Genomic DNA, 24264 nt, shown 5'->3' with positions numbered 1-24264 from the left:
CTCATCAACTAAATGTTTGAATTTTGCAGGTACCAATCATCAAACTGACAGATCAGGAGACTGAGGTGAAGGTGGACATCAGTTTCAATGTGGAGACGGGCATCAAAGCTGCTAGCTTCATCAAAGAATATGTGAAGGTAAAAAATATATATTGTGTCTGTGTGTGTGTGTGTGTGTTAAGGTTTTTAAAAAAAGTAAACTGATGGGTGCATCTGGATAATGTTTGTTGCTTTTTTTTTTTTTTTTTTTTTATTGGAAGCAGTGTTTAATCTTACCTTTTATTGGTTTTAGTTTAGGCAATAAATTTACTTTAGTGAAAAGACAGTTGTTTTCTCCCCCTCTGGTGGTTTTTTATGGAATAAAATCACTGTCATTAATATTTCGTGCGTAAATAAAATTCACACATCCGTAATTATAAAATCGTAAAGGAAAACGGAGCGTACTCGTAATTTTACGAGGCTACAATTTCAAAATCTGCGATTAGAACAGACACAGATACGACATTTTGTTTTTCTGTTTGTTTATGACTGATAATTTTACGATGGGTGTACTTTACAAACACGAATTACAGTTTCTCCACGGACACGAAGTCGTGATTACGAGTACGAATCAAACAGCGAGACTCCACTGTCAAAATTACGTCACCGCTTCCACAGGCATTAATAAACAAGCGAGAGTCATCGATCATAACGGCGCGCCTGCTGGACGTTCGAGCTTACACACACCGTCTCAGATAAGATTTCTGTTATTCCCTCTTTGAGAAATCTCCGTCATGAGCTGTAATAAAGGTTGAGACTCAATGAGGTCCTATTTCGCTGTGTTTCTTGGACATTTTACAGAATCAAAATTAAGAACGGGCCGAGGATATAGAGCTAACGTAATGTCAGTTAACGTTACAGGCAGCGAGCGCAGAGTCTCTCAGTGAATCACTTCACTATAACATGACATCTGTTGATTAAGTCACCTATTTTAACTGTTTAAATAACTCTCAAAACTCTCTAAGATCACCAGAGAACACAAATTAAATCAGACAGATTTATCCAGTATAGGTAGATAAAACAAAGAAAAGTTTTACTCTTATCAATTAATTAACTTTAAATAAACCAGAATAAGCAAAATATATTGTGGTAATTAAACAATCACCAATATAGAACAAACACACACGGAAAGAGAGAAACACACCGAATAGTATACGGCTAAATGGTAATATAAATGTTTATGGTAATAGTTTATTAAATTTAGTAATACAATAATGTAACTAATAGTTTAATCAAGTAATATAACAAACAGATAATAACAAATAACATAAACATTTATATCAATAGTTACTAATACCTTACTTTGTACAAATTTAAAGATAATATAAATATATATATATATATATATATATATATATATATATATATATATATATATATATATATATATATATATATATATATATATATATATATATATATATATATATATATATATATATATATATATATATATATATATATATATATATATATCTATATATATATATATATATATATATATATATATATATATATATATATATATATATATATATATATATATATATATATATATATATATATATATATCTCTGATCATATCATCTCCTTTCCATACATCAATGAGGAGCTTAATTATTCAGCTTTCAGATGACATACAGGTCTGTTTCAGATGATTGCCCCTCATGTCTGGTTTTGTGGTCCGGGGTCACACATTCAACATTTATTTATTTTGATTCATAGTCTCATAAATGTTTAACGTTACAAACTTCTGGTAAGCACAAACCTTCAAATATTTAAATTGACTTTTGCTGATATCTTCATTACATAATAGATCAATATTCGATCTGGCTTTAAAAAAGGTGACTTAAACAACAGATGTCCTGTTATAGTTAAACACCGTTCAGTGATTCACTGAGAGACTCTGCGCTCGCTGCCTGTAACGTTAACTGACATTACGTTAGCTCTCTATCCTCGGCCCGTTCTTAATTTTGATTCTGTAAAATGTCCAAGAAACACAGCGAAATAGGACCTCATTGAGTCTCAACCTTTATTACAGCTCATGACGGACATTTCTTAAAGAGGGAATAACAGAAATCTTATCTGAGACGGTGTGTGTAAGCTCGAACGTCCAGCAGGCGCGCCGTTATGATCGATGACTCTCGCTTGTTTATTAACGCCTGTGGAAGCGGTGACGTAATTTTGACAGTGGAGTCTCGCTGTTTGATTCGTACTCGTAATCAGGACTTCGTGTCCGTGGAGAAACTGTAATTCGTGTTTGTAAAGTACACCCATCGTAAAATTATCAGTCATAAACAAACAGAAAAACAAAATGTCGTATCTGTGTCTGTTCTAATCGCAGATTTTGAAATTGTAGCCTCGTAAAATTACGAGTACGCTCCGTTTTCCTTTACGATTTTATAATTACGGATGTGTGAATTTTATTTACGCACGAAATATTAATGACAGTGATTTTATTCCATAGTTTTTAAACCTATTTGAGTTTCTTATTTTCTGTTGAACAGAGAAGAAATACTTTGAAATTAGTAGTCATCATCTTTATTAGGAAAAAATATTTCGGAGGTTAATGCTACTAGCTTTTTTTGGATTCAACAAAGATCTTCATATAGTTGGTCCATCAGCTCGGCACTTTCATGTCTTATTTAATATTTTAGACCATTGAATTTTCACAAATGATTGCATAAGTGTTCTCTCGCTCTCTCGGTACGGGTCACCTTTATCATACTTGTGTTTCCACTGCTAAAAGCGTACCAATGGTACTCTTGGTGGGCGTGGTGGACGACAAAGTTTCAGTTGACGTCATTCTTGCTCGAGGAAATGTCAAAATAAAGCTGTACAGGTCGTTCACATATCGTATGAGAAGCACTTCTTACAAAAGGGATGCTTTATACACATAAATACTTGTGTATAAATGTTCATTACCAACCTTTCTCTGAACAGTATTTGATTATAACTGTAGATAAATGACAGTGCGAAATAGCTTAGTGTAACGTCTGCGGTTACATTAAATCAGGGGTGTCCAAACTCGATCCTGGAGGGCCGGTGTCCTGCAGATTTTCACTCCAACTTGCCTCGACACACCTGCACAGATGTTTCTAGAAAGCCTAGTAAGTGCTTGATTAGCTAGCCCAGGTGTGTCTGATTGGGGTTGGAACTAAACTTTGCAGGACACCGGCCCTCCAGGACCGAGCTTGGACATGCCTGCATTAAATAATGACGTATATGAACGCATACAGACCCTTACATATACTTTCAATATGTTACCAATTACAGAAAAACTACACTTCATACATTTTAGTCCTTATTTGGGTTTTAAAAAAAAACACGCAACATATAGCCCATAATCAGTGCAGACCTTTCATCTGCATCTGTAATCTTCGCTAGCACATCTAACCTCATTAGATAGTCATTCAGAGTTCATAATAGTCCAAAAGGTGATGATAATAGTTACACATGGCAGTTTGTTCATTTTAAGTTGCTAAAAAAAAAATTTTTCTTTGTTTTTTCGTGCTTCACTTTTGCGTTTGTCCGATTCTGAAAGGATCGGATGTCAGAAGCACTTCAATCACACGCATGTTATTATCATCAGCTCAAGAAGTTTGTTATATCAAATATAGACGTGCGGTGAGCACAAACGAGAAAGCAAAGGTAAGCGAGTGATGTATCTCTAAACCAATAGCGTTCAGCTGTGCATCTTGCTTCGCCTTTTGGTACCCTTTTGTTATGCTGGGTACCCTTTGCAAAGGTGAAAAAAATAGTGGTAGGGTACGGTTCGCTTTTAGGTACCTTTTGACAGTGGAAACGGCCATAAAAATCTAACCATACCGTATCACTCAGTGGAAACAAGCCAATAGTAAATAGTTCAAAAAAGGTGCCTCTCAACCCAAAAAACATGTTCGGTGTTGGGCTTCTTTGAAAACACTCTTGTCTTCAGCTGATGTTACAAAGACAAGCAAAATTGATGTTCTTGATTTTGAGGAAATAGGTTTTGAACGCCGCTTGTATTTACATGTTCTGGCTATCCTAGATTTGCTCAGTGTTTGCTAATTTGATGTCAGGCTTATGGTGTCAGTGTTTGACTAAAGGGAGGAGGAGGCTGAAGCATTACTTCACATCTGTCAGCAGGCTTTCACTGCAGATGTTTGAATAAGGAGATGACCTGCTGGCGTTCCGCTCTTCTGCCAAGCTCATTTCCATGTGCATACCTGCTGTAGTCCTCTGACAGCAGATCACCTTCATCTCTCATCTGTGCCGCCATCAGAGAACTCGTTTCTTTAGTTCAGTGTGGAATCTGAAGTACGGACGTTGTCAAAAACAAGCTATGATTTGTCTAAGTATCTTTTGTAATGTATAATTACAAAAAAATCGTAGTTTCTATCTGAGAAGGGATAGTTCACCCAAAAATGAAAATTCTGCCATCATTTACTTGACCTAGGACTGTGCAATATGATTTTATATATAGACAAAATAAAGTCTATTACATTATGCTTTTTATTTTTTAATTTTTAATGAATTTTTTTTTTATTTTCTTAATTTGTTTTATTTCTACATTTTTAATCAAACATTTCGACCGTCTTGAGACAGGTTAGTTTTACCTTACTAATAATGTTGGACACAGTCTTCAAAGTACACTGATTTACATTTTTGCATTTTCTTCTGCAATATGTTTTTATTTTGCACCTGTAATCATTCGTTTTTAAAAATCTTTTATATTGTCTTAACATTTATTTCTACGTTTTTAATCAAACGTTTTGACTATCGTGAGACGTTAGTCTTACCCTACTGATGTTGGATGCAATTTTCAAAGTACAGCGTTTAAATCTTTGCATTTTCTTTTGCGATTACTTTTTATTTTGGAAGTGTAATTATTTTATATGTCATGTTCTATTTTAACATTTATTTTATATTTCTACGTTTGATCAAAAAAATTTTACTATCGTGAGACAGGTTAGTTTTACTCTACTAATGTTAGACAACACACACTGCATGTTTGTGGAGAACTCTGTGCTTAACTCAGGGCTTGAAGTATTCCTGCACCGCGCTGGTCTCAGGCATGTGGCTGTGAGGGAAATAAATAATATTTTAGAGCCTGTGCATACGGTTTAATTAAGGATGCTCAAAATAATCGATTAACCGTTAACCGAATGGGTGCGTTTGTAACCGATTAATGGTATCAGTTAAACGATAAAAAAAAAAGCTATTTTATATATTTTTAAAGTTTAGCTGCATAAGGTACCTGTATTACTTTACAGATCTTGAATATCACAATATCGCACATGAACCGCGAGTGAAACGGAGGAAATAAGTCATAATCATAAGACATAACTTTTTTTAATGTAATGACATTCATTAAAAATGTTGACAGAGGTTATGTGACATAATAATAGCAGCGGAGCATTAATTAAATGCGGAGCGATCGATTTGAGGTAGCCTGATATTTTTATTTATCGGAAGAAAAAAAGATGATTGGACAAACAGCAGACCCTCAGCCTCCTCCACTGTACCAGCTCCATCTTCTACTCCAAATGTCTTAAAAAGAGTTTGCAGGACTTTCCTTTCAACCCAGAAAAAATAAGTGATAATGGCCTTGATTTCATTTCTAATCTTCAGTTTAGCAGTTCAGTTCTTTAGCACTTTGAGCACTTGTTATTTAAGCACTTGTTATTGTTTAGAAGAGAACACTTTATTTGACATGGTACTTTTTAATAAATGGTGCAAAGCATAATCATTGAAGAGAGTCCATCTCATTCTCATTGACAGTTTTTTTTTTTTTAAGCACTTTAAGGTCTTATTACTTTTTATTATTTTTATTATCATCAATATTTAAAGTCCTTCTGTGCCGTTTCTCTCCAACAACCCCCCTCCCCCCATCCCACACAAAAAAAAGATTTTTTTTTTAACTTAACCCTGTTAACTGACTCGTAGACACCCCTGAAGTTCTAAATAAAGAGAGAAATATGATCCTATATGACCGAGTACTGTTCTGAGAAATATAAATTAGAAATAGTCTATTACATGTCGTCAATGTGTATATAAACTATAATTTACTGAATTTACAGAAGTAAAACTTCATCATGATGTATATCGTTATCAGGATATTAGATGACTTGAGATCGTGAAATGAGATTTGTCATTGTCCAACCCTACCCTTGACTTTATCTTTGACTTTATTTATTTGTACTGTTAAACAATTTTTGTGTACCTGAAACATTGACATCCATATTCCTGAAGTCCATGCTTACAGGTTTTCAGCATTCCCTTGTGTTCTGCAGAATAAGAAGTACTAGTCTGAAAAAAGTCAGCGGTGAATAAATGGCAGAAATAACATTTTTGGGTAAACTATCACTTTTAAAAAAAATTTAAAATGCATACCGTGTGGCTTGCAATGCTTTCTCCAATTCGAACGCAACTGAATGATGCTCAATACTGGAGTTATGTGTTCAAGACATTGAGAGACTTTTGACTACTTTTGCATTTATCCGATAACTTTCATATATTAAACACTCATGTGGTCGAATGGTTGAATAAAAAATAAAAAACATCCACCTGCTGATCGAACCAGTTATGGCTGTTTCCACTGTTAAAAGTTACCTAAAAGCAAACCCTACCATACCACTTTTTGTGCACCCTTTGTAATGGGTAGCTAGCACGACAAAACGGTACCAAAAGGCAGAGCTAGACATGCAGCCGAACGCTATTGATTTACAGAGAAGTGTCATTTGTGCATGCACAAGCAGAAGAATGAAAACAAAGAAACCGCCATTTTTAAATACACAGCCGAGACGTATTACATCGTAATACTATACTATCATAACGATCCATGGTTGACCCGAGCTCAAACAACTTGTCGTCTTGAAGAACAGCCACAAAGCCAAGAAGAACAAAATCTACCGTGTCCTGTTTTTGTTTTACGAGGCCATCTAAAAGTGCGAGCGGTTTCACTTTCTCCAGAGAGCTCACAATCACGTCTATTCTTGAAATAATTAACTTGAGCGGATGATAATAATGTGCGCGTGAATATTGAAGTGCTTCTGACATCCGATCCTTTCATAAACAGACAAACGTAAGGGGAAAGCATGAAAAAACGAAGGATCGAATGATTCTTTCAGCAACCTAAAACATGAACAAACAGCCATGTTTAACCATTATCACTTTTTGGACTATTATGAACTCGGAATGACAGAATTACTTTCTAACAGAGGCTACATGTGCTGGTGAAGATTAAAGATGCAGATGAGAGGTTTGCACTAACTGTGGACTATGTTGCGTGTCGTTTTTGAACTCAAATAAAACGTATGCTGTGTGTAAATCTTCTGTAATTGGTAGCATATCGGAGACTGTAAAGGTCTGTATGTTCAAATATGTTGCATTTTATTTATTTTATATAATATCAGACGTTACAGTAGGCTATTGATCACAGGTCATTGATCTGCAGTTATATTCAAATCCTGATCATAGAAAAGTTGATAATGAACATTTATACACAGGTATTTATATGTATAAAGCATCTGTTTTGTGAGAAGTGCATCTCATACGAAATGTGAACGACCTGTACAGCTTTTCACTTTGACATTTTCTCGAGCGCGAATGGCGTTGACTGAAACTTTCCCACCCTTGGTACCCTTTTGGCAGTGGAAACGCAAGCCTGATAAAGGTGACCGTACTGTACCACTCAGTGGAAACGGGCCATTATTGCTATGGGACATGTTGACACACCGGTTTGTTTTTCAGTTTCGTATGCCAGGATCTTTATGGTTATTTCAGTTTGTCAGCAAGATCCAAGAATTTATCACACAACTTTAATGACTTTGAAAAGCTTTTTTGTCAATTGAACTCCGAATTGTCACTTAAATAATGTCTAAAGTTAAACCTGCAAGACTGCTTGATCGATCGATTTAACTTAGAAACCAAGTTAGGTTTTTTTTGTTTTGCACTAGGAAGAAGTTTCTAAGAAAATTCCTTCTGACGTTGGTTTTGTGCAGATTATACTTGACCACTCTTCTCAAAGCATTAATTTTGCTTTGAGTGAAAAATGAAGAGCACAAAAATAAAACCCTGCCCTCTGTTCGGTATCGTGATGAACGGTGAAACTGACTATTGAAGGTAGTAAAAGGAGTTTCTGATATAAGATGAAATGTAAATGATTTATTTACAATAGAACTTTTGACCTTATTCTGCAATGCGTATGTGCGCTCGTTTGTAATTTGTTTTAGAACTTCCGATTCAGTTGCCTATTGGAGAAATTAATAGGAATAATACATGGCAGAAAACATTCAAACTACCTGCTCTACAAACAAGTGTGTTCATGTCTATACAAAATAGAATAATGTACTAAGCAAACATCAGTTTGTAACATCAAGCAGCATAACGAGCTGTTTTTAATGTCTAAAAAATGAATGGAATTGAATTAGACCGGAAGTCTCGAGAGAAAAAGAGTCCAATGGCTGCTTGTATGTAAATAATTTGGCCAATAGTACAAAATATAATGGTACAATTGAATTTGAAATGCTCCATTTATTCAGATAAATTTAAAATGTACGCAAAATTTTTACAATTTTCATTTTTGATGTGGAAAAGCTACTTGACTTGAACTCATTTCAAGTGTATCATTAGTGATCTAGCTTTCCATCTTGAGAACGGAGAATCTTCTCAGTGGAAATGAAACTCAACAGTGACTGGAATTTACATGGGGGAGGAATGTAAGATTTGTTGGCTTGTCCCCAGTTATCATAACACTTTACCTCATGTAAATATTTCTGCTGCTTCTGCACAGCTGGATGTTCTCTCCAGTGAAAGACAGCTGCATATGCAATTCCCATGTTTTAGGCTTTTAAAGGAACGTTATGCACAGGACATTCCTGATCTTCCTGACGTCAGTTGTAATGATAGTGTTTTCATAAAATACCCTTTCATTTAAAAAACAAAAAAACATAACGGTGACTGAAATCCAACCGAAAGTGGTCAAACCGGAGTTGCATTAGAGATGCCAGTTAATGCTTGCTGTAAACTGGGTCTTTTTGATGTACTAAAGCCTAAAATATCATCTTTTTCTCTCTCTCTCTTTCTCATACACACAGAAGTATACCGTGCTGCCTTATTTAATCTTCGTGCTGAAACAGTTCCTGCTGCAGCGTGACCTTAACGAAGTCTTTACAGGAGGAATCAGCTCCTATAGTCTCATCCTGATGGTCATCAGCTTCTTACAGGTAAAACATTAGCTGCTAATTCAGATCTTACCTTCGAGTTTCTATTATCTTTATGGAGTAAATATTAAAAAAAATTATTTTATTTTTTTATATAAAAATAAAGATGTACCAATTTTCACCAGATAACTTTAACAACTAAGTACAGGTATATTACAAAGTATACGTTTAGAGACCTGCCAAAAAGTTTTTAGAAATACTACTAAAAAGGTGCATTCGACTTCATGCATCGCTGCGCAGATCGATTGAAATCTGTCTTAAAGCCGTGCATGCTGGTTAGAAATGTTGTCCGGATTGATGCTGCGCTCACGCCATGTGACTGTCACATGTGGCATCAAAGTACTGCCATAGTGCTCCGAGATCAGACGACTGATTCAGCTGGCGCGGCTGCTGGAGCTGCGACGACTACACCAACATTACACGATTGGCTGAGTTCACAGCATGACAACAACCATGTGTGTTTCGGGTTTATTATTGGACAAATTGTATCTCACAAGCTTCAAAACCAAACAATTAACTTTTCAAACCCTCTCTATCTTGTACACATCATGCTTATTAAAAGACTACAAAAAATTTTCTTTTGTTAAATAATTTGCTCATAATGACGAGATTGTTTGCACATGTTTATTCGGCCTTTTTATACAGACATGCATTATGCATTCAGCTCCATGAACGATTTAAATGATATATTTTAGTAAATAACCTAAATATTATCTCAAATAAGTCTTACAGACTTGTAATACAATAATTGTCATCATTGATCCTGCCATCCTAAAGGTTTTTTTAAAAAATAAATTTAAGTTAAAAAATATTATAAAATATTGTATTTCCTGTCAAGCCGTTTATGCAGAAATTTTAAAAGTGACATTGATATACCTGCTCTTTCTGGGAAATTTCTACTTCGTGTAGCTCATTTATTTTGGTCCTTTTGTTCAATCTTTTTGGATTAAAGTGCCATTCAAACGACAACGACAGAGCAAACATGGAGAAGGAAAGTGGTCAGTTGCCACAATTTGCTCCCACCAGACCAGAAATCTCTCGCATCCACAAATTCCTCTGAATGGTGGAGGACACCATATATAAAACCATAGGTTCAAGCTGCGACAACGGCCCTTTCCCTCCGCATCATTTTAAAGTTGGGCGAACTTCACATATTTCGCAGAGCTAAAAGCAAGACAAATTTTTCCATTGTGGCGCAGATGCTAGAACCCACCTGTGCGACTTTGTAAATTGTATGGCAAGTGTAAACGCATGAATTAGATCATTAGGGTCACAATTAAAAGAACGTGTAAACGGACAGGCAAAAAAAGTCAGATATAGGCAACAAATCGGAATTGGGCATCAAGACCTGAGTGAAAGTTGGGTCTTAGTAGAAATGGTATAATACAAAGTTTGATTTCAGAGAAATGTCCATACAAGCATGCGAATCTCTACTTGCTTGCTGATTTCCTCTGTTTATGCACAAAACTTGCACACACACAAATAAACGCTACTGAAGTGCGATTTAGTGCATTTATTTAATGAGTGTCTCATTTATAAGATTTCATAGGAATATTTATAAATGTCCCCAATAGACCTACAGAATGGCATTGATGCATCCTGAAGTGAAAGTGACTCCAGCAAGATGAAGTCATTGTATGCAGAACCATAGACCTTTACCTATAAATAAAGTATAATTATGAAAACTGTGGTAATCATAACTGAAAGCTACGTTGTGTTTGCTGGCATCACGCATCGCGCAGTCCTGTCCATCAGTCAGTCAGCATGTAACCTTAAAGGGTTAAACAAATAATGCACAGCACTACTACGATTACAGAAAAGTTAGGTCTGTTAAAATTCACATACATTTTAATAGGTTTTGGTGCAAATATTTATTTATTTTTATAACCCGCTAAAAATAAAACCGCAAAAACTGAAAGTTTGAATGAGAAGCTATAATACAGCCGTGGCGGGAATTAATTTTGGTGCGGTGCCCCTTCATGGAAGAATGAATGTAGTGGAAACCATGATAACATGTACTAAAGAGACTTTAATTTGTTACTGTAAAACTGCAGTGCCTTTATTTGGCTAATTTAATTATCGAAAAGTTAACCCATCAAACTTTTGAAAGGTAGCCATCAATTAAATAATGAAACTCGTTTTTATTAATTGGATCAAGCAAAACATTTAAGACGTAGGAAAGAACCGGATTGTTTTAAAAATAACTTGTTCTCATCTCAATTAAAGATTTGTCATTACATGTCAGGCATATTTTACTACCCTTGTTTGGCTGCATCAGCTGTCTTGCCTGCTTTTTTTTTATTATAATTTGTTTTTTACTTACACCCACAGTTACACCCAAGAATTGATACTAGGAATCCTAACATGAACCTTGGTATTCTGCTCATCGAGTTCTTTGAGCTGTACGGAAGACACTTCAATTACCTGAAGACGGGCATCAGAATAAAGAATGGCGGCGCTTATATGGCTAAAGAAGACATCATGAAGGCCATGAGCAATGGCTACAGGCCCTCCATGCTGTGTATTGAGGACCCTCTTCTTCCAGGTACTTTGTAGGAAGGAGAAAACCAGATAAACCTTTCAGATGTGATCGCTTCTAAATCCAAATGGGAACCTAAAATGCCTATTATTATTATTATTATTATTATTATTATTATTGTTGTTATTATTGTTATTACACACAGATTTGTGATAGTGTATGGTGTTAGCATTATTCTAAGTATACGAATATCTGGCTAATGGTCTATTGGCACATGCGAGGACTTAAGTTGTTGCGAAAACAACTTTGTTTTTTGTTTTTTTTAGAAATGGGTTATATAATCTGATAGTTTTTCTACTCTCAAACAGTCTTGAATGGTTAAACATCGACAAAAAGTGTTTAATTGTATTTGTAACAACAGGGGGTGAGTAATCGCATGAAGGAACAGTGGTGAAGAAGTTTGTGCTTGGAGTTGCTAAATAAATTAAATTATCTACAAACTTAGTATTAATTTGGGATTTTTTTTTATTCATTTTGTACATTGAAGCATGTTGTTTTTCAAAACTGATCCAAGAGTTGTTGTCATAGCAAAAGTTCTGGTAGCTCAAACCTGCTAGGGAGCAGGCTCATTTCATATAAACCGGATTAGATCGGGTCAGTTCAAGCAAAGGTAATACTAAAAGTATGTACCAAATGCTGATATAACAGTAGCTATATACACTTGGGAAAATAGTAAATATATATATTATAACTTTATATATATATATATATATATATATATATATATATATATATATATATATATATATATATATATATATATATATATATATATATATATATATATATATATATATATAAATTGATTTCATTCATTCATAAATAAATATATTAATAAATAAAACTTATGCAATCTGCCACCTGGTGGTTCAAAGAGAAAATTTATTGGTATGAACTTTTTAGATACAAACGCATACAATCGCATTAGTGGCCTACTTGTGTATGATAATAGACATGCACAGCATTATATATATATAAAGGAATAATACATTTTTGCAGTCATGAACATGTCTTTACAGTTAATATGACGGTGATTAGATGCCTCACAAAAGTTGCAGACGCCTTTACCAATATCAAAATGCTTTTGTAAACATCTAGTTATTCTTCACATCGATTAAGAAACCGGCTACAATAATACTACTATGGCTACTAAAAAAAATCCGCTCTAACTGTAAGACTAAATAAATTTCTAAATACTCTTGAAAGCATGCAGCCCACAACAAAAATGGAAAGTTATTGCGTATCATATTTAACAAACGGTTTACAATGAATTTTATGTAATTTAGCTCGCATGGATAATTTAATATTAATCAAATTATGTCATTATGCTTCTGTGCCGTCAACCAATCGTTGCATTGCTAATCATGATTTCGAGGATCAATAGATCTGTCCTTCACAACCCGCAGCGATCTCAGATCAATTCATCCAGACATTTTAATCTGATTCACAAACTTGTTTGAAGAACTAAATTAGCCAGAGATCAGTTATCAAGATTAAAAGATCCAGAATCTGTCAAATCATCTTAGATTATTTAAGCGAGCTACGAAGAACGGACCCTAGCTTTTAAAGAGAGGCATTGTAGATGTGATGCTTTAAAAAAATAATTGCTTAAGAACATGAGATGTTTGACCTTACTGTTATTTACTTTTTGGTATCACAGTTTCCTCTTCTGTTTTCTTTTCTTTTTTGTTCCCAATAAATAGTATCATTTATTTATTGATTGTTTTTCATTTTGTTCAGGTAATGATGTGGGCAGAAGCTCTTATGGTGCCATGCAGGTGAAGGAGGCGTTTGACTATGCGTACATAATACTGAGTCACGCCGTTTCACCTCTCGCACGTTCTTACCCCAACAAAGACAGTGACAGGTACAACGCTTTTGTGCTTGCAGGTATATTTAACTCGGATTCTCTAAAATTACTTCAGTTTTTTTCTAAATGCATGTCATTTCTTTTGTCTACTCAGCACTTTGGGCCGCATAATTAAGGTCACCCAGGAGGTCATTGACTACAGGGAGTGGATCATAAAGAAGTGGGGTGGCAGACACAACTCGCGTATTGAGAGGAACCCAGGTACGTCTTCAGAAAAAGCAATGCCTCAATGCTTTACAGTGAACCCTAATGTTGACTGAGCCTATGAACACTTGGTAATCACTGTATGTCACATAAGACATGAAAACTAGACCAGAACATCACAAGTTTCTAATAATATCAGTTTGTTTCCTATTGGCAGTGAGATTTTATTTAATTTTTTTAATATTATTTTGTCACCTAAAGGTTATTCATAAGAAAATATGGGGTCACTATTTTAAGTAACAACACGCACCATTTACTACTGGCTTGTTACCTGCCTATTATTAAGATATTAACTTTTTATAAGCACTTATTTAATATTATCTAATTTTACAATTCTAATTCTACCCAATACTTTAACCCAACCGCTACCTTAATAGCTATTAATAAGCAAATAATTAACAGTTTGAGCTAAAAGTCTTAGTTAATGGTTTGTTAATAGCATGAATTCTACATTTAAAATAAAATATGACCAAAGTATGTTATCTTTTGTAATGGTAATCCTAATCAATTGTTTCTTGAGTCACTGGCTATTAGCAAATGTAGAAGAATGTTACTTTTTAGGCTCTGGTTGTGTTTCCTATCATAAATGATAATTGTTGCGTAGTTTAGATTATTCATCAAGTTAATGTTTCATATGACTGCTGATAGTGTTATGGCTGATGACTTTGCCTTTTGCATGCAGGTTCTTCTCATAAGGAGCCTGTGGATCAGGTGGAGACGGGCTCACTGCTGGGTGTAGGTGTGGAGGAGCAGCAGCAGAGGGATTCTGTTTCTCCTCACAGCGCAGACTCTCCGATGTCTCTGTCCAGTCCTCAACAGCACTCCTCTGCTTCATCTGCATCCTCACTGTCAGGCAGTGATATCGTGAGCATAGATCTTTTGTTTTTGTTCATTTAAATGTATGAGGCTTAAGGATCATATTTGAACTTTGAACTTTTTTTCTAAATTGGCAACATTTGCTTAACTTAAAATGTGCCGCATATTTTAGCACAGTTGTAAAGACCACATCCAATTTGTTTTTCAGTTTATTCTTTTGCATAAACTTTTTTTTTTTTTTTTTTTTTTAGATTTAACTAGTAATATAATTTCTATGATAGACTCTTACTTGACTGAATCAACTTGGATTAAGTTGATTCAGGGTGTCTGCAAGGTCTTACAAAGTCTTAGGCCCAATTCTACCCCTTAGCCCTTCCCCTTACCTGTCCCAATTCTCTTTAGCTTGAATGCTTAGGCCTAAGGGGAAGGGGTAGATAGCACCTCAAATGGAGATTTTTCAGGACCACACTCGAAACCAAGGGGTAAGAAAATTTCCCAGAATACAAAAGCCACAACGGCAGGATAGCTGCACCTTGAAGTAAGGAGATCCACAAATTAGTATTTTATTTCTTATTTTTGTCATTATTATGAATTTTTACAACAAACAAGCATGTGTTTTAATACATTCATAACCGCGTTTATGTTTTACCATCATGCTTTAACAAAAAAAATGCTAAAATAAAAACAGCTAAATTTTGCTATCTTTAATCCACAATAAAAACTCTTGTATAGCAGGCCCACAACATTCTGACACTCAATGACACTCAAATACCCTGTCAGAAAAGTCTAGTGGGTGAGAATGGGCTTTTTACAGTGTCTGCTATAATGTTAGTGTTATTTTTGGTGTGTTTACATAGATTAATATGGCTACTGTGTAAATGCGCAGGATAGTTACGATCTTATTGCCACATTATATCATTATGAAAATGTAATGTATGCCTTCAGTGATTTTATTTTTTGATGATAAATACCAAAAAAAAACGCAACTGGAATTACTACAGCAGTCGCGATGTGAAGCATGAGATTGCAATGACGTGTGCAGATGTTGCTGTGCTGTCCCATTTCTTAGGGGTAAATTTTGGAGCCCTTCCCCTTCACACTGTTTTAAGGGCCAAGTGGAAAGGGTAGGGGTACAAAAATAGAATTGGGATTGAGCCTTAATGTCTTGAGTTTTAAATATAAAATTTTAGGTCTTAATTTTGATAAAATATTGTATTGTAGGTTTAATTTTAAAAGGGTTTTTAATTTTCTTATTTCCATGTAAAAGTGTCCAATCAGGGCAACACCTGGTCACTAACAATCCATCTCAATAACACATTTAATTTATAACTCTATTTACCGACACGGTTTAATTATCTTCCTTACAATAACATTTGTTAACATTTCCCTCATCTATGGAATGTAGACCATATATGGTGAGGACACTGACCTGGACAGACTGTTGTGCATACATTTCAGGCCATGTCCAAACGGGTATTTTTATAATACTGTTTTCTCCGCTTTAATTAAGGTCCCATGAAATTAAAATAATGTTTTTTAGATGTTAGCATCAGTATTATATCTATAAGCTGGAGTGCCCCAAAACAGTGGCAAAATTTGCATTTAGAAGATCTAAAACTGATAAAAACATATAAAGCTTGTTTCACTTTCGCCCCAAATGCTTTAACAGTTTTATTCAAATCACCTCGCACTAGTTTCTCATCACATCATAACCAATCAAATGCTCTCTAGTATCTGACGTGCCCCACCCCCTTCAATGTGCTTCTCATTTGCTTTTCATTTGATGCACTTGAGCTCAACCACTGACTGGCAAAGCTGTAATGAAACGACTCTATTGGCTGTTTTGTTTTTTTAAAGGGGAGGAGCTACACTGTCCAACCCTCTCATTGTTTCATTTACGTCAAACATCCAATAAAAAAAGTACATTTCAAAGCACTTCACGGGACTTTTAAAAATATATATATATATGTCCACATAAAAATACACCATAATGTATTTAATGAGCACACCGGACCAACAGGTGGCAATGACACTTTTATAATGAGTTTGCATCAAACAGGGAATATATTTTACAAATAAATTGCATTCAAGCCAATGCAAGCATGAGTACAGAGATGGATTACCGTCCCGCGGTTAAACAATGTAGAATACACAACACATTTGCTGTGAATGTGCAATATTTGTTGCATTCAAGTCTTCCGTGTTTGGAGTGAATCCAGCTGTGTTGGCCAATCAGAAAGCATAAAACTGCACACATACTGATGTCCTCTGGCTAAAACTCTGGTTTTATCGTCCACACGACCATACTGTACCTGAAGTTTTGGAAAATTTTCACCCTGCGGTTTCAGTCAACTGACAATGTGTCTTTGTATGGACAAACAATGGAACCGCATAGAAAAAAAAATGTGTGGTTTTAAAAACACCCATGTTTGTGTGGGCAGGGCAGTTTATTGTAAGGTGTTTTTTTATTTTTTATAGAGGGTGTGTTAAAATATGTGGCTAAAATAACTAACTAGATTTTTTTTTATTTTATTTATTTTTTTATTTTTTTTATCCGTCAAGTAAAAAACATTTCTGTTGGACTAACTGGGCCTTTAGAAAAAATCCTTGGCTTTAGCTCTGTGTAACTTTATTAAATTCTGTATATTAAGTTATGTAAACATAAGTCTGTACAAGAAATTTCATTAATAGTCTGTTAATAAGGCATTAATAAGGTCTTATTTGACTGAAACCTGCAGAAACCCGATTTCTTAGATTGATTTTTTTTTTTTGAAGCAACGTGATTTTACTGTATCAAATATCATACATGTAAACCACGAGAAGCTGATGAATCAAATAAGATAATAAATAGTCTATAAGGGTCATTTGCTTTAGATATGTCTCACATATCTGACTTCTGCTTCTTCAGGACTCTGACTCCACACCGTATGTCGCTCCACCTGTAGCCCCCTTCCCTCTCCAGATTCTTGCTCCGGGGCCCTTGCCACCAGCGCTTCAGATGGGCAAAGCCAGCATCGCGGCAGCACTCGGCATGCCTCCAGTCACCCAGGTGAGAGAGGACTGTTGGCTTAAATCTCATTTTGATGATTTAATAATTTTTTTACAAATCTCTAACTTCCCTTTCTAACTAAATTCTAACTTCCCATCTCTCTGTGTTTTGTCCAGGCGAGAGTGTCAATCCCAGGCAATCTTTCTCTCCACGCTCTACCTGGCAGACAGGTGTGTATGGCAGATGGACCTCCCCCATACCTCCACATGCCCCCCCCTGCAGTCCCCCCAGCTCCCCCCAGCCCTCTACCCAGTCCCCACCACCATCCCAAGGTAGGCTGTCCTGTGTCTGCTCTCCTCTACATGCTGTGAGTGTCATGTTAGTGAACCCAACCTCCCCTGCTTCAAGACTTCATAGTAAAGACTTTTGATGACTTGATATTTGATGTGACGGCTGGATTTTGGCGACATCGGTGGCCATTAAGTGAACTGCTGCTGGCACAATATTTATACTGGCACATAATAATAATAATAATAATAATAATTTCTCTTTTTAATAGCGTACTCTACCTCTGTATCAACAATATATCTTCATCAACTATATTGGGGAGAGAATTTAATTTAAAACTGATATAAATATAAATAAATAAATAATGTAGGGTGCAAAAATATCACAGTACTAAATAGCCCAGTTAAATAGTTACAGTTCTTATAAAATCCATGTTAACTTTGACGCATAAAAATATGTATAATTTTACCAGATGACTTAAATAGCTCTATTTAAAAAGTCATTACTCTGATTGGGATGCTTTTGTATGGGAGTGAAATATAATTATATTTTATGTAATTTATCATATACATATAATAAACAAACTGCAGTCAATAATAAACCCAATGGAGCAAATATTAAAGTGAAATAAACGATGCTTTATGGGTTTCTGAGGAGCGTCTAGGAGTATTCAGGTACGGAAATTGAGTAATCAAATGCAAGAGCATTGCATAGTTTTTATCATATAAATAATTCAATAATGTATCTTTATTAAACTTATTTATGTTCTCTTAAAATGCTTCAAACCCTTTAAAAAGCTCACATAGGCCTTGTACACATGAACATTTTTAACTTTCACTCTTTAATGGTTAAATTCTGCGATCAGTCCTCAAAACATTTGTTTTGACCTGTGGATTCTGGTTAAACTAACCCATCTCAACAGATTGCACATCTTGCGATGTGACTTACGGACACAGACATTACGATATCTATGCTCAAACAATCTATTGTGCAGCCCTAAACTGGGCTTTGTGCTTTAGGAAGGCTGAAAAGCGACGTAGATTCATTCGCTGCCATGTCTAAGTTCACTAGATTTTTTTTCCGCGGTGCACCCAGCTCTGGGTTCATAAACTCCTCCAAAAACTATACCTGGATGATGGAGGCTTTCTACTGAGCTTAGCCCAGTTTAATGAGCGGTTGTTCCATGTCAACAGGGGGATTTCCCCCAGAGACGCCAACAACAGGTGTTGCATCATAATCATGCCCAGACTAGACCAAGCTTCTGATTGGTTAAGGCAGTGCCAATGTCTGCAAAAGTTCAGATTTTTCAACTCGAGTGATTCGTGCATCAAATGTGCCTATTCTATTCGCGTCTTTGGATTGATTCAACATGTAAATCGCTGACGCTTGATGCTTCATCCACGTCTTGTGTGAACGCACCATTAGGCTCACCAATACTATTTGAGAAATCTGACAACCTGCAAAATATGACTAAAATTAATATCTTCAGTGTAGTTTATGCAAAAACCAATCACTGTCTAACGTTAATTTAATAATCCATAAAATTCTCAATAGTTAGTCCGTTTTAATTTATCAAATGGTTTAATGAGTGATTTAATTTGTTAAACAAGTTTCCAGGATGCATTTATTAAAAATAAATGAAAATCTTTCACAACATTAATGTCCTTACCATCACGATATTCACCATTTAAATATATCCTGTTTAATTAATTAATTTATTTTTTTAAATCCTTTACAATAAGGTTTTATTAGTAAACTTAATGCCTTATTCAGTTATTTTGGACTAAAATGAGCATTCAGTATTTACCTTTTCATATGAATCCTAATGTAATTTAATTCATGTGAGGTCCGCACTGGCCCATTAAATTATATTGCCAGGTAACATTTGATTAATACATTGTTAAAAATTAAAACTGTCAGATTATTGAATGCTCTAGAAGCATCACTCTTAGCTTGTTTACGATGTAAACATTCTTGTAAAAGCTTACAAAAAACAGTCCACTGTCTTCTAAATGGTTGTGCGTTTAGATAAACATTTTACATTTTAGAGATGCAGTAGGTGATCTTCAAAATGCTAACCGCTTAGCATAATATCTTTGAAACACAGTCCCACCTTTGCCATCCAAAGGTAAAGGTGACAGTAGAAAACCCACTAGTTCATGTCATTCGCCAGTTATAAAAAGCTTTACTGTACTTTATAATACTTCAATTACTAATGAAAAACTGTTTTATCTAACACGCAGTTGTTTAGCAAGCAAAAATTGTCATAATGTGCAATATTTCATGCATGCAAGGATCGCTGGTCTCCCTCTCACACGCTTTGTCCTACAGTGACTACTGTATGCTTAGTGTTTTGCCGGCGAGGTGCAGGAATTACACTTATTACTAAGCCATACTTGCATGCTATTTCAGACAGAATATTTAAAGTAGCGTGGTAAACAATATAGGGAGCGCATCACAGGTTGTTATTGTTAAAAAAATGAACCGATGTGATGACTAAAACCAACTTTTGCACAGTAAAGCAGGCTAGGCGAAATTGTGAAGTGCGATTTACTTATGTTTTGTTGTTAAACTAAACAAAAATCTACGTTATCGATGCTGTAAAAGGTCCCTTATGAAATTAAAGTCGCATCAATCTTTCGCCAGAAGATTTCAGTAGCTGAATAACACTTCTGTGTATATAACCCATTTGTAAAACAACATAATTTACGTAAGCTTTGCGTGACTAAAATAGTTTTAAAAACACATTATTACCTGTCTAAAAGAAATCCTTCAGTCATGGTGTCATCCTTCCTCCAGCGTGCAAAAGTAACTCCAATAGTATCCAGGATTTTAAAGTTTTTTACCGCTGTCACTCTTTCTCTCGTGTCCATGTGAATGAGGCGAGTGTGCACACTCAAACGGCAGATATGCATGAACGGCTGTGCAGAAGTACAAATCTACGTTTGTTGACTCCCTTTGAGCTACTTATCAGAATTCTGGAAATTATCAGCTGACAATTTTAATTTGATATAAAAATACATATAAATACATCTAGATCGTTACTATAGGAGCGTGAAGAGACTTTAAACCAGCACAACAAAAAAACGTTTCTGAAGACAATCACCTACTGCATCTTTAAAATCTAAAATGGTAATGCCTGTTTCTCAAGATCCTAGCATCATCCTAAGCTATCCTGTTTTGTCTTCTCTTCTTCAGGCAGGTCCCAAGTTCCCTCTAAAGGGCTTCCACAATCCCGCCGTAGTGCACAGTCCCGTCCTTTCCAACCGAGGCCACTTCCAGTACAACCGCAACACGTGGCGCCGCAGGAAGAGGGACAGTTTGCCGGCAAGCGTCAGCAGATAAAGACACTTTCCCCTTCACTCGCTTCCTTTCCCACCCATCTGGTCCCATCCTAACCCGATGAGAACTCATTGAGCCCTCCTACTGATGCTGAGAGCGCAGACAGACCAGCGTTTGAACCCAGCTCCTCCTTCAGTAGTTGTGGTGATTGGTGGTGCTAAGTAGTTCAGTCTGCCACTGAATCTGTGCATGTTAATGTTGACTTTCTTTTTGACCTGTGCAATCTTCCCGAGGAAGCTTCGAGAGCAGGAACTGTTTTTCGGGCGTCTACTCCACAACTTTCAGGTTGGCAGGTGAAACGTTCCTTTTTTTTTTTTCTTCTTTTTTTGTGTATGTATGTGTGTGTGTGTGTGTTGTCTTCAGATTTTCAGTCAAAACGGGACACCCTTCACATGCTGGACAAACTTGATTCAGTGGATTACAAGTGTTTGTTTGTGGTGTTGGGTGAGGATGTGTGTTTATGTATGTATGTGTGTGTGTGTGAGACGCTGGCTTCAAATCCTGCACTCGAGATGCTTCCAGAGACTTCCACCGTATTGACTGTACACATCACGCAAACTTTACTTAGTTTTTTTTGTGCAATAACTCTTAATTTTCTTTTGTTCTCTCTGGAAACGTATTTAAATTTGATTTATGTCTGACTTTCTTTTTTTTTTTTTGTTTGTTTGTTTGTTTTTGTACAAATGTTTTTATTTTTGTAACGTTTTTAATTTTGCTCATCGTTTACAGATCCTGTCAGACAGGCTCCTTAAGGGAAAAAGTCTGTTTTAAAACTGTTTTGTGAGAGTTTATATTCCCTCTTCCCCCTTTTTCGCAGCATAAATTGCACCTGGATGAAGCGCGAGTTAAAAGCAGCCAGTGTAGATCTTGCAAAAAAAAAGAACTGACAAAACGACACTCTGCCTACAGGTGTCGCCATTTCCCACTTTGTGTTCCCACATCAGGAACTGTTGCTTTTATTCGTCTCGTTCGGTCGTCTGTCTTTAAGGTTGTTGTTGTGGCGTTGGACTCGTAACATCAGAAAAGTCTGAATGCGCATTCGTTTATATGTGTGTGTCCATTTTAAATCGCTGTAGGTAAGTGTGAGACACAATTTTAGGGAAGCTCTAATGAACGTGCGAGCGGACTCCAGATCAGTGCAGCTTTATGCAAGGTGCCCAAATCGGACCTTTCGACTTCTGAACAGGCACCCGAATCAGACATGGCAGAGAAAGGGAATTTATTTTGATTCCTTTCTGGAATCTTGACGTGCATTTATTGCCAGGTACTTGCGCTAATATATGCCTTTTTGGTAATGACCTGTACTGTATGTATTGTATATTTTGTTTTCGTATATGGCACACTAAAACTGTATTGCTGTTGCTCAGAACGTCACAGGCATACAGGTTATATTGTTACTATGCAAGTGAAGTTGAGGATCTCTCTTCCTGCGTCCCTCATGACAGTCGTTTTGCTTGTAAAATCTTGTCAAGACCATCCAGATCTGAGAGCGACGCGTCGAGGTACATGTGAACAGTTCCTGTTTGCAAGTTCAGTTTTAATGGAGGGATAAGCAACCGGACGTCTTGTCTGGAGTTAATATTCCCTCTTTGAGATCAACCGGACTACATTTACTGCTGTTCCAACACTACAACCATGACATGCGTTCCGTATTGGAGGACTTTGATGGCCACAAACTTGCGTGACGTGCTTTACAAAGTCTAAGACTATATACGGATTGTCCTTGTAACTCTTGACTCGCCTGCCTATCAATGCAATAGGGCAAATGTAACTCTAATTGCAGTTTCTGCTTTTAGATAGAACCAGCATCTTTTGCGAATGGGTCAGACGTTGAGGCAACTCTTCCCCCTCCCCTCCTTCGATTTGTCTGAATGGAAATGGCTCTGCTTTTCATCGGAGGTGTGTGTGTGTGGAAAGGTGTTTCACTCTGTGATGGTTTGACCTTTGTGGTGATGTACTGCTAGATACAGCGTGAGACTCCTCATTGAATATCAGTGATGGATTTTAAATGTAAACCCCCCTTTTTTTGCTGACGTCTGTTATGTCGCAGTGGCCAAAAGCACTCTGAACTTGTCAATTATTATACTGAAAGACTTCATTGTGGCCACCCAGCATCCAAGAGGTCAGACGGAGGAATTGTTTTTGTTTTCCTTCAATATTTTTATGTATTTTTTTTTCTATTTTATTTTTTAAATAAACATCTTAAAACCATGCATACAGTTTTTTGGGGTTTGTATGAATTGGTTTGTTGTTGTTGTTGTTGTTGTTGTTGTTGTTGTTGTTGTTATTATTATTATTAATAATAATTCAATTCATGTTTATTTCTACAGCGCTTTTACAATGTAGATTGTCAAAGCAGCATAGCAGAAGTTTGAGTTAATTTAATTGAGTTAAAGTTCAATTCAGTTCAGTGTGGTTTAATTTTCACTGGTGAAAGTCCAAGCACTGAAGAGCAAATCCATCTGAGCAGCTCCACAAGTCCCAAACTAAGCAAGCCAGTGGCGTGGAACAAAACTTCACCAATTGAAGAAAGTGAAGAAAAAAATCTCAAGAGAAACCAGGCTCGTTTGGGTACGGTCATTTCTCCTCTGGCCAAACTTCTCGTGCAGAGCTGCAGTCTAGGCGCCTGAGGCTGGAGAACACTGGACGTCCATCATGGAGAAACTTCAAGTGTGAGTAGGTTACCGGTGGGTGTTCAGGCTGGTCCACAGGATAAATGCGGGGACTCATCTGCCACTGGGTCAGGAATCAGTCTCATGCTCTCCACTCTTCCATGACCGCCACTGCATCTGCTCGGGATACGGCCTGGTCCAGGGTTATGGAGACACCTCTAGAAGTCCTCAATGGTTGGCATCATCTCTTCACAGGACTTTGATCACTTCTTATTAATTATTATTATTATTATTTCTACTACTATTTTAGAATTTAAGCTAGGCACTCCCTAGATCTGAGACGCCCAAACCAGGGCCCGC

General features: G+C 36.1%; 1 protein-coding gene across 2 annotated transcripts in view; it reads left to right on the top strand.

The window, feature by feature from the left end:
- The window catches only part of tent4a (terminal nucleotidyltransferase 4A), a 29484-nt gene extending 5981 nt beyond the window's left edge, over positions 1-23503 (top strand). The window contains exons 5-13 of one of the 2 annotated variants that reach the window (XM_056479765.1): positions 30-137; positions 9119-9247; positions 11576-11789; positions 13524-13650; positions 13748-13854; positions 14540-14721; positions 17582-17722; positions 17839-17994; positions 21149-23503. In XM_056479765.1, the coding sequence (XP_056335740.1) occupies positions 30-137; positions 9119-9247; positions 11576-11789; positions 13524-13650; positions 13748-13854; positions 14540-14721; positions 17582-17722; positions 17839-17994; positions 21149-21295 (1311 nt within the window). In that variant the 3' untranslated portion in view covers positions 21296-23503. The remainder of the gene's footprint in view (positions 1-29; positions 138-9118; positions 9248-11575; positions 11790-13523; positions 13651-13747; positions 13855-14539; positions 14722-17581; positions 17723-17838; positions 17995-21148) is intronic. The other variant, XM_056479766.1, reaches the window with a different exon arrangement.
- Positions 23504-24264: the final 761 nt, after the last annotated feature.

Source organism: Danio aesculapii, chromosome 19 (assembly GCF_903798145.1).
Source record: "Danio aesculapii chromosome 19, fDanAes4.1, whole genome shotgun sequence".
Classification (NCBI taxonomy): domain Eukaryota; kingdom Metazoa; phylum Chordata; class Actinopteri; order Cypriniformes; family Danionidae; genus Danio; species Danio aesculapii.
Note: the sequence above shows the minus strand (reverse complement) of the source record. Positions and strands in the feature narration are given on the sequence as shown.